General features: G+C 34.1%; 1 protein-coding gene across 2 annotated transcripts in view; it reads right to left on the bottom strand.

Moving 5' to 3' along the window:
- Positions 1-7,208, bottom strand: part of LOC137639219 (uncharacterized) — a 207,865-nt gene extending 200,657 nt beyond the window's left edge. For both annotated transcript variants that reach the window (XM_068371512.1, XM_068371513.1), the window contains exon 1: positions 6,190-7,208. In XM_068371512.1, the coding sequence (XP_068227613.1) occupies positions 6,190-6,645 (456 nt within the window). In that variant the 5' untranslated portion in view covers positions 6,646-7,208. The remainder of the gene's footprint in view (positions 1-6,189) is intronic.
- Between the last annotated feature and the right edge of the window lie 4,997 nt (positions 7,209-12,205).

Genomic DNA, 12,205 nt, shown 5'->3' with positions numbered 1-12,205 from the left:
ATGTGTCGGCCAAGTCATTTCATAATATCGATTATGTAAACTGTATATAAATAATTACGCATTTCCAACTATTTGATAGAAACTCGACTGTAATTTATACGTGAAATTATTTCAACGATACATCCTTTAAACTCGAATAAAATAAAAAAAAAAAAAAATTACCTTCTCACCTCTCAGTAACATACTTTCCAAAAGTTGATTTACTGAACAGAAGAAAGTGTAATTATGATAAAATTAGTTGTATTATCATATGAACATGTATATAACTAATATAAAAAGTGTTATGTGGTTCAAGATCCAAACATTTAACTGAACTCACAGGAACACGTAGTGGTTTCAACCATTCATAAATAGTTATCCAAACAAACAGTAATAAAATGTATTTTTTTAATTTCTCTCTTTTTGCCACTTACTCTAAATTTTTCTAAAGTTAACAGATTTTGCGATTTAAATCTTATTGCAAATAATTCAACAAATTACTATCAGGTGTCCTTATAAAACCCAAATTCTCTGATACCTCGGACGCAAATAATGATGAGAAAAGATTTGAACAACTCAAAGAATATCCAATTATACTTAAATATCCTCACTGGCATTATTCGTTTATCATTGACTGATGGAACAATTAGGAAATGCTATTGAGTAAAAAATAAAAAAAACCCAATGTTAGATCTCATTTTCATTGATTGTTCGAAAAGATAACTGGCAATACTACAACATGGGTAATTAACTGAATGATAATGATACTGATCGTTGTCATTATTATCATTTTTCCTAGACAGAAAAAAATTTGATATTCACATAAAAAATCCTTATGCAGCAACAATAAATAATGAGTATTATGCATTTTATATCTGGTCAATCCAATAAAACCAAATCGAATTTAGTCCTTCAGACAGATATCTTTTACTTGTATTTGGTCATACTTTCAAACGAACTCAACAATATACATTCATGTATAAGCTATTTAAATTGTATATTAATAACAACAGTAACTTCTGTCACTATTGTTATCATTTACACTGTTGTTTCCAGAAAACGAGACAAATTACTGCTAACATGAAACAATATCAAATGAAAATAAAAATGGTATTACATACTAATAATCAGGGGAAAAATTGGAATTTCTCCCAAATAATGGACCTTTAAAAGCAAAGTGACAAAAAAGACTTCTACAATCAATTAAGGAAGGAAGTTTGGCAAAATGTGTTCTCTCTCTCTCTCTCTCTCTATCTCTCTCTCTCTCTCTCTCTCTCTCTCTCTCTCTCTCTCTCTCTCTCTCTCTCTCTCTCTCTATCTCTCTCTCTCTCTCACTGCCCTCCATTAATTACATGACAACTAACAAAATAAAATATGTAAGTAAAAAAAAAATGTTACAATTGTCCATCATATGATCAAATTTGGTATTGCAGGACATGATATATGCACAGATTATCTCCTGAAAAAAAAAAAATTCGTATGAATTTTCCACAAAATAAAAAAGCCTCTTTTAGAAAAGAAATTAGAATTCAGAAATAAATATCATATTCTATATTGTCGGTTCCGTTATGATTTACATGGAATTTCCAGTTACTGTCTCCAGCGACATTTAATGTGTTAAGACGTGAAAGTATAGAAGTACTGCCATAAATATCAACAATGAAGTGATATTCATTAACTCAATAACTATATACATATCAATATACAGTATAGGCTACTGTATGCGTATATATACATATTCATATACAATATATACCATTAACAACGTGTCCCTGTGAGTTGTACGCACATATGTATATATATATATATATATATATATATATATATATATATATATATATATATATATATATATATATATATATATATATATATATATAATTTGGTAAGGTTGGAAACAAAGCGTTAAGCATCAATGAAGTCAAAATAATGTATTACTCTGACAAATATATCTAAAGGATACTCATCAATCAAAAACATAAGTATAACGAACTCTTTCCGCGCCATCGTCTTCAAATTCATTAATCAATAAGAACAGAAAATAAATGAAGAAATAAACGCTATCAATAAAAACAAGATATATTTAAGCTGAAGCAGACTACGGTACTTCAAGAAGTCATTTATGTTTTGAAAATAACTTTCGAACAATATATTTCACAAGTATTCGCAAGTAACAGAAATCGGATTTATTGAAAGTGTCTCGTGCATACAAATGATCTCGGCTATGAGCCTCCACGCCGCTTGTAATAAAATCCGAGAATTTATGAACAAAGAATGATGCCAAAATCGGCAAGATCTAAATGCAGTGAATTGGAATGTGTAACCGTCTATGTAGGAGGGAAATGCATTAACGAACATTGGCGTTGTTAAAGAAAAATTTTCAGATGCTGAATTTAATCTATTTAGGTTAGAAGCTTTTATTGATAAGTACTTAACAATAAACTCGTATAAAATAAAAAATTGTTTTATGGAACTTATATATATACATATATATATATATATATATATATATATATATATATATATATATATATATATATATATTGTATATATATATATATATATATATATATATATATACTGTATATATATTGTATATATAGGTGTATATTTGTGTATATATATATATATATATATATATACAAATATGAATATATATATATATATACATATTCATATATATATATATATATATATATATATATATATATATATATATATATACAAATATGAATATATATATATACATATTCATATATATATATATATATATATATATATATATATATATATATATTTACATATATATATATATATATATATGTGTGTGTGTGTGTGTGTATTTATATACTGCATATATAAGATCCCATTTCCTAAAGTTATTGAACATTATTCCACAGTTTGCAAAAGAGTACTGAATAAATAACAAAAACCATTTATTGTTTGAGAACAGTCACTTGTTAGAATCTAGCGTAAAACGATAAGCGTTTTTTTCCCGTTTCAGCTCAATTTAATCAGCGGATGACATGCTGGACTTTTGTTTACAAATGGCAAATCTACGTTAAATAAGTTCAAAAGTTAATATCGAGCTAAAAAACGGACTGGATTAGTAATTTGCTTTACATTGACTCGGTCAATTACTAATGAGATTAATTTATTTCTAGTCATTAAGGATAACATTTTACAAAACAAATGTGTTTATGAAATTAAGTGTTTTCGGGTTCCATAGCCACAGCTTTTTATATCTTTCGCAAAAAAAAAGTCGCTATTCATCTTATTACAGGGGATGAAATGCGTCATTTTGAATGATTAACTAATAAAGAAAGTTTAATGAAAAACACGTCATAATTAAGTGCGGTGATTTCATATAATCCATTACTTTGTGTGTAACGCAAGGGATTCTGCGTCCAATTAATACAATCTTTAGATTTGCAGTATTCCACCGTTGGATTGGCCCTTTACCGCTGAGACATGCAGATATATGCAGAGAAAGCAAACGTTGGTCTAAGGTAATTGCTATCTCGACAGCCATCATATAATCGAATAATGATAATAATTGAGTCCATCAAGGGGCAAATTGAAATAAAACATATGGATTTATTGATTCTAGACAACACTATTTTGTAGGGTAAACGTCAAATCCCGTTTTGACTGTTCTCTTATAACGATATAAAAATCAAAATATACTGAAAATGTAAATAAGAATTCACATAGCTATTTTTGTTTATCCTGAGTCTTTCAAACATCTTTGTGGGATTTAATCTAAGAGCCTTGTAATAATAATACTGGCTTTCAGTTTTTACGGAATTACCGAGAAAACCTGATAATAAGAGAATGAAGAGGAAAATAAAGAAAGCTTTAATTTCAGGGCACCTTTCCTATACTTCAGTAATATAATACTTTAACCAGTAGAGCCCAAACCTTAGATGGTTGATGAGCGATAATAAAGTATGCATACCGTTTCCTTTCAATATTCTTTTCAATTTTTGGTCAAAGATTTGTGAAAATTAACAAACAAAAATAAGTTATTCTATCATGATTTGGATTACATATTAAGCTGCAGAGATCCTACGACCTTATTCCTTTAAGACGAGACAAATATTAACTTTATATAACCTGGTTTAGAATTACTATAGGTTTTCAAATTAACTTTCAAGAGGGCTAGCGTGGTAAGCTTAAAATAGGTTTGCATGAAAAAGAGGCGATTTTCTCTTGGTCTTTTGTACTTTTTGAGGGAATTACGGACGTTGACAACTCATCAAGTATGACTTACTACAATCAACTGGGTCCTCCGTATAAACAACCAATTTTCACGTTAATAAAAAAGCAAATGAAGTGATGGGTATTATGCCATAAATCATGATATTTCATCATCAGTTTACATAAACCATGCATGGATTACTGTTAATCTATGAATATAATTATGAAAACTGATTAATATGTTATACACTTCAATAGAATTGATGTGAAAAGTTGTATGCGGTCAACCAGTCTCGAGGTTTATTGTCTCGGAAACATCTGTTCTCTTTGTAATCATTCTTTGGCTAAGAATTAATTTTGAGCAGTCTCTATGTAAGCAGGCACGAAGTTGTGTGCGTAGTTATCCGAGAGAGAGAGAGAGAGAGAGAGAGAGAGAGAGAGAGAGAGAGAGAGATCAAAGGGAGTTTCATCTAAAGGTTAAGATATTGTAAACTTTGATATAAACCTGTAATCTATCTTTCAAATACATTTAGAAATTTGAGTCGTAAGGCCTGATCCTGAGGCCTTGGAAGCCATTTAGCTACCACCTGCAACCAAGGGACCATTTTATAGTTGGAATGATGCAAACATTATAGAGGATGCACAACATAAGTAAAAAAATACTTGGAACCGAGGTACAGTTGGCTTCGTTAATTCTAGTACACTTCACGGGAAGCTAAGCAGACGTTTGACATATGTGCATAATACCGGATAACATTATATTCATCAAAACATTTGGCAACGCTACATGTAAAAACAAGTCGCTTCGCTTATAAACACGTGATCAAAGGCTATTAGGCAAATAACAATTTCTTTTTATAAAATAGTTGGTAAAATTGATAAAAAATGCCTTTAATAAAGTGTTTACAAGCTTTACAACTTTGTTTCACAGGTAGCATTATCAACAGTTTCTCTTTTGGTAAACAGCGTTACCTGCTAAAATGTACAGCTGTCAGACACCTCCTTAACTTCTCATGAAGTGTACCGGAATTAGCGAAGCGAACTGTGTACAGTAGAAGGTAAGACGAGTAGGCCTATTTCTAGGGGCCTAAAGGACACTGCCTAGACCCATAAGTACGGCCTACAATCAACCACGCAAGGTGCACTGGAAACACTAACCCCAACAGGGTTATTTCTTAAGTCTTCGAATATATTCTCAATTGAACGGGTTTCCTAACGGATACATTCATTCTCAACCATATGCTCATATACAGGAATATAGAAACTTTCCTATATTAATGAAATCCCGAGTTATGCTTTCTTCAACCATTTCCACAATTCTCTCTCTCTCTCTCTCTCCTCTCTCTCTCTCTCTCTCTCTCTCTCTCTCTCTCTCTCTCTCTCTCTCTCTCTCTCTCTCTCTCTCTCATATATATATATATATATATATATATATATATATATATATATATATATATATATATATATATATATATATATTTGTGTGTGTGTGTGTGCGTGTGTGTGTATGTGTGTGTATTTATTAAAGCATGTATAAATTGTATGTAAATGTATATACATATGTATATATGAATATTATAAACATTACAAACGCATATATATATATATATATATATATATATATATATATATATATATATATATATATATATATATATATATATATATATATATATATATATACTCATGTATGTATAAACATGCATAAATGTTTCTGTACGCATATGGAGGAGGCCATGAACCAGAGCAGATGAGAGAGAGAGAGAGAGAGAGAGAGAGAGAGAGAGAGAGAGAGAGAGAGAGAGAGAGAGAGAGAGGCATCATCTACATTCAAAAGTAAACAAGTTTGAGGGTAACTTTAACAAAACAGCCAACATTTTTATACATCAATAAGAAAATGGAAAACTATAATGAGAAGTTTCACCAAACAAATCATACTGCGCAATTAAGGCTTTTCCGCTTGACCATCCAATGCTGGCATCTAAAAAAAAAAAAGTATTTTGAACTCACCTTGACAGCCTCTTCATGAGTCAAACCGTGAGCCGGAAGCAGCTGTTTCTTGGGAGAGTCGCAGGTGAAAGAGGCTGAGGAAGACGATGAGGAAGATGTCACACTCGGAGATGAAGATGCCAGGTGCGGGGTGATACTCGGGGAGGTGGCAAGCGTTGGAGTGATACTCGGCGATCGAATGATCGCTTTGGGCGAAGTCCCACTCGATGGGCGTACGAGAGTAGGGGTCACGCTGATAGCATAAGTAAACGAAGGGGTGGCACTGGGCGAGCAGTTTAGAGTGGAGGGCGTAATGCTTGGAGAACAGTCCAGGGCAGCGGTCGTGCTTGGATCGGGAGATCTGTTCCCCATGCTTTTCGGTTGGTCGAGTTTGCAAAGCATGTTGTTGTACATTACACTGTGAAGAGGGGCTGCCACTAGCAAGCCACTGCTGCACTTGTCTACAAGAGATTCCATACCGATTATCACTTTAAAGCGTGAAGAGTCATTATTTACTTATTTTGGTTTTCATGGATTTTTTTTTCTTTTTTTTTTTTGCGTGTGTAATTAACAGTTCGAGAAGATATGGTCACTTGCTCTCAAATTGCACATATGAAAAGTCAGGATTTCCAAGTTTTCTTGCATATATCACTCCGAGTCGCATAACACTAAATCACAGATTTCTATTTATCAGGAAATGCCTTATTATAAAACAGGAACCATTGTGCTCAAGCACAAGCAAATAGATGCAAGGGCCTATGACACCTCCCGTGGTCCTGTCAAATCCTCAAAATCATAGCCATTACTATGCTACAACTCTACTATTTTCCTTCTTTTTCCTGTCAAAATCCTTATCTTTCATCTATAAATAATTGTCTCCTTGGTAAGACACAGCGCTGCGGCCGATTTCCAAGTTAACGGATCACGTTCTAGATGACAAAAACGTTGCTCTCACGAGTGTTCGTCTCAAGTCAATGGACGCGTGAAGCCAGGACACATTCCGTGGGACGTAACCTGGGCTTTTGAACGAGCAGATCGCAACTCAACCTTTGCAGTCCCTAAAAGTCTAGTTCCTGGGATGACCCTACTACGACCCAGCGAGCGCGGGAGTTACGATCGGACAGGTCCTGGTGGAAAAGGAGGAAGCAGTGACTGCATTTGTCGGAGATTGGTCATCGCTGATATTAACTGGCGATGGAGTACAATTTTCGCAAAAACGATGCAAATTGAAGCAATTAGTGTAGGTTTAATTTCGAGCAAATAAATGTCATGTCCTTAATCGAACGCGAACATAAAAAACTTCTTAAACTCGTTTTTAGTGACAGAAGAACTGGAAGACCGAGTGTGATTGGCTGGTTAATGTGGGTAGGCGGTGCATCTTCCCCCTAAGGCAGCCACTGAACGAGACGTGAATAGCAAGTAGTGACCACTCACAGTTGCTGCTGGGCCGCGGGAAAGTTCGGATGCCTGGTGCATCTTCTCTGAAGATCGCCTTTGTGAGCTATTGGAAAGTACACGAGTACCTCATTTTTTAATCGTATAACTTTATTTGTGCATTAGTAAAGCTCACAAAAAAAGTTAAGGGAACTGATTTTGTAATTTGACTCCAAGAATTATCAACATGATTAGTTACCTCACGTCTTCAACTCAGGTGAAAAAGGCATTTGTAATTTGGGTATCGTTGCAACGAAGCAGCAAAATAATATCCTTTCATCATTCCAGGTGGTCGAAAAGGAAATATAAAAGAAGGACTTGTTGGGAGAGGAGTGACTTGCCTCATCTCCTCCCTGGAGGCACGTCAGTGAAAGTTGCGACAACCTCCATCCTGCTGCTAAAAAGGACCTGTTCCAGAGACCTGGAACCAACCACTTCTGCGGCCTGGCTTCCACCCCGCCTCCCTCACCCTCATCCTCACCCTCCCCTATGACATCCTTCCTTCCTCTCCGACTCATCTTCATCTTTCAGTCTACTACAACTATTGCTACTACTACTCTCGCTTACTTAGGGAAATGCCGTAACAATATTGAATGATTTATATCATCTATTTATCTATCTACCATGGCATTTGCCCCAATTTTGAAGGTAGCCGAGATAAAAATAAAGAAACAAGGGCATTTTTTAATACTAAAAAGAAGACAAATATATTGATGTTTATATCTATATGCAGAAACATCACCAGGCAGAAATGACGTAAACGTTTGAAACAAAATCTTAGGAAATAACGCACTGCTGAGGTCGAAGTTGCTTGAATATTCAATTATCAACCAGAGATAGACACGAGAGAAAGGATGTGGCTCGAATTCCACGGTAAACAAAGGTCCCTTTCTGAAATATTATTTGCCCTATATACAAAATCTTCACTAAAAGAATAAACTTCTAAAACTGCAATGTGCGAAAATTAAACTGAGTTTGTTCTAAAAGACTTCATTTGTATATTGGAACACGATTATAATATATGTTATGTAACCATATGAGTTTAGAACCAGTCTGAGTCTTTATCTATATTGATTAATGGGTTCTTGAGTAAGAAAAAGATGGCAAGAATGAAACGAAATGACTGAATTTGAATACATGGTTATCATATTTATATTTATGTAATGGTGCATAAAACACCAAAATATATAAGCTATAAAGTAAAAGTTGAGAAGTTGGACAACAAAATGGAAGATAGGAGAGCAGTAACGGAGGTATAGTTGAAGGCTAAAAAGTGAGTGCAGTTGGTGGCTGAAAGGACGCAGAAAAGACTACAGTGTACCATTTGAAGCGAACTGACAACATTATTCTTCAGATCCTGCTATTGATATTCGTTAGGGATCGTATTATCCTTCTATTCCCAATTTGATAATAATAATAATAATAATAATAATAATAATAATAATAATAATAATAATAATAATAATAATAATAATAAAATATCGTCTGGTTGTTCCTGTTTTTAATAGAAAATTGTAAAAAATCCACTTCCCTGCCCCTAGAAATGATGAAAAAAGATCATACTGAAATAAAAAGCTTTATGATGTACCCAACCCCGCCGAACCCCTCACCCCCATCCATCGCCAAACTAATCTCCTAGCGGCATTTAAACAGCTTTCAATAGGTGTCCACGTAATTGCAAACAAGGACATTGCTGTTAACCCTTGGATCGGGTTGTGGCAGAAGGCCTTGGGAGATCGATCTGGAAGAAGTTTAGTGCAGGACTCAGATCTGTGGAAGGCCTTGGAGATTGGTCTCTGGAGGTTTAATGTCATTCTGGTCTTTACCAAAGTGTGAGTCCTGCTCTTTGACAAGTCACACGGGCGGTACCCGGGTTCCAATTGCGATGAGACTTGAAGCATTGTTTATTGCGTTCAGGGGAAAAAATACTGGGTTCTATTTGCGTGTAAGACTCAAAACACCAGTTTTAACCTAAATGTTGTTTGGGTTCTATTTGCGTCCAAGATTAAAAAAAACCCGTTTTAATTCACTTAAATGCTGTTTGGGTTCTATTTGTATGTAAGACTCAAAACACTGTTTTTAACTTAAATGTTGTTTGGGTTCTATTCACGTCTAAGACTTAAAATACTGTTATTTAACGGAAATTTTGTTTGGGTTATTTTTGCGTCTGAGACTCAAAGCACCGTTTTTAACTTAAATGTTGTTTGGGTTCTATTTGTGTCCAAGACTCAAAACACCGGTTTTTAGGTGGGTTCTATTTACGTCCAAGACTCAGAACACTGGTTTTTAACTGGGTTCTATTTGCGTCCAAGACTAAAAATACCGGTTTTTAACTGGTTCTATTTGCACCTGAGACTCAAAACACCATTTTTAGCTTAAATGTTGTTCGGGGTTTATTTGTGTCTAAGACTCAAAACACTGGTTTTAACTTAAATATTGTTGGTGTTAATTTACGTCTAAGACTCAAAACACCGTTTTTAACTTAAATGTTGTTTGGGTTCTTTTTGCGTCGAAGACTCAAAACACCGGAATTACTTTTTAAGGGTTTAGGGTTTTTTTTTTTTTTTTACTATTTTGACTGATCTTCAGTCACTTGTTCTGGAAAGCAGTGACGTTTGGAAGACTATGGACTTTTTTTTTCTTTGAGAGAGAGAGAGAGAGAGAGAGAGAGAGAGAGAGAGAGAGAGAGAGAGAGATTTCTCATCGTGCCCATGCATCATTTCCGACATATGGATAACTAGAGACAATTATTTATCTTTGCAAATTTTAAGCATAATACTGGCAGACAGACAGGCAGAAAGAGATCGTTCCCAAGTAAGGAAGCCAACCTTTCAAATGTATTTTAAGAATAAGTTGGACCATGGCCATCACAGTGCGACATGCCAAATAAGCATCTCTAGTTGCACCAACGAGGTATTTGTACATCTTCCTTTTTCTCCAAATCTGAGTTCACACAACAAATAACGATCAATGGGATATTCAACCTCTTCACTTAAAACAGTTAATTTTGGAAGTTTTATTGCAGCTGTAAATAGATTGTGGAATGCTCTTACTATTCTGGTGGTTGAATTGGTGGAGCCTCAGAGGTTCAAACTTTATGCAAATTATTTTCTATTGAACAGGTTGACATAAGTTTCGTGTCGTTGTATATGAAACTGGTCTATTTTACCGTTGTTAAAGATCTTATTATACGATTTTTTTTTGTTTATTCATTACTCGTATATATTTTCTTTTCTTTTACCTTATTTCCCCTACTTCCTAGACTACTTTCCCTGTTGGAGCCCTTGGGCTTGTAGCATTCCGCTCTTCCAACCAGAATTGTAGCTTGGCTAATAATAATAATAATAATAATAATAATAATAATAATAATAATAATAATAATAATGCCTACGAAAGGGAACTATATAATTCAAACAAGTAAGCTGTTGTTAGGTTCCCGTCTGACCAGGTTTGTTAACAAGCTTTAGGCAATAAGGCAAAGCCATGGAACCTTTCATGGTTATTCAGTGCCTTTGCTTATTTTAAAATACCATTTAGTATTACGGAATTTGAACTATAATTTTTTTCCTCTACCCTAGAGTACACGTGAAATTGTGAATAAAATTCTGTAAATGAATTTATAAAATTGCATTTCGTCGAAAATCTTTGAATCTTGTAAATATACAACCCATTTAGATATTTCTAGATCAGCATTATCTAATACAAAAGAAAATAACTTCACCGAGAATATTTGAGAAATTTGAAGGGTTTTTTTTTTTTTTTTGTTCCGAAAATGGGCATACCAGTGCCGTATATAAATGCAAAATCATATGTTATTTTAAAAAGAAGACTTTTGTGCATGTCAAATATGCAAGAAGCTGGACGAAATGTACACTCATTCGGGGTAGATTTTCTGCATAAAAGGTTTTAGTATTTAGCCCATTTTGTATCGACAACGAACCTTTTGTTTGCTTGCTTAGCGTATGCCCTGCTATTATTATTATTATTATTATTATTATTATTATTATAGTAGTAGTAGTAGTAGTAGTAGTAGTAGTAGTAGTAGTAGTAGTAGTAGTAGTAGTAGTAGTAGTAGTCAAGGTATATAGAGTGACCAGGTAGAGTCATTTGTGGGGGGTTGCGGCTTATCCCCCCAAGAACCGCGTCGCCTGGAGGTCATGTCAGGGCGAGAAGTCATCCAGCTACCATTTCATTCAAATGTCGATCAAAGGTCACTTCAGTCCTCTCTGCAGTGATTTAGTTTGACATTCTTCGAATAAAACCATAGTTTTGATTATTCATATAATCTAGATTATTATTTAAATAATGCCAAAGAACTGCGCCGTATTTGGTTGTTATTCAAATAGTAGAAAAAAATGAAGGTATCCTTTTTCCGATTCCCTCGTGATGAGGAAACAAGAAGGAAATGGGTTTATCGTTGTAAGAGAAAGGACAACTTTAACCCTACTACTCATCACATATGCAGTAAACATTTTGAAGAAAATGCATATAAGAGAGACCTGCAACAAGAACTTCTTGGATCACGAGCCCCAGCAATGAAATACAGACGTCTGAAGAGCAATGCAATCCCAACACTCCACATGCCTCATTCACAAGGTTGGTA

This window comes from Palaemon carinicauda, chromosome 4 (assembly GCF_036898095.1).
Source record: "Palaemon carinicauda isolate YSFRI2023 chromosome 4, ASM3689809v2, whole genome shotgun sequence".
NCBI classification, from domain to species: domain Eukaryota; kingdom Metazoa; phylum Arthropoda; class Malacostraca; order Decapoda; family Palaemonidae; genus Palaemon; species Palaemon carinicauda.
The sequence above is the reverse complement of the archived record's forward strand: the minus strand, read 5'-3'. Positions and strand labels throughout refer to the sequence as shown.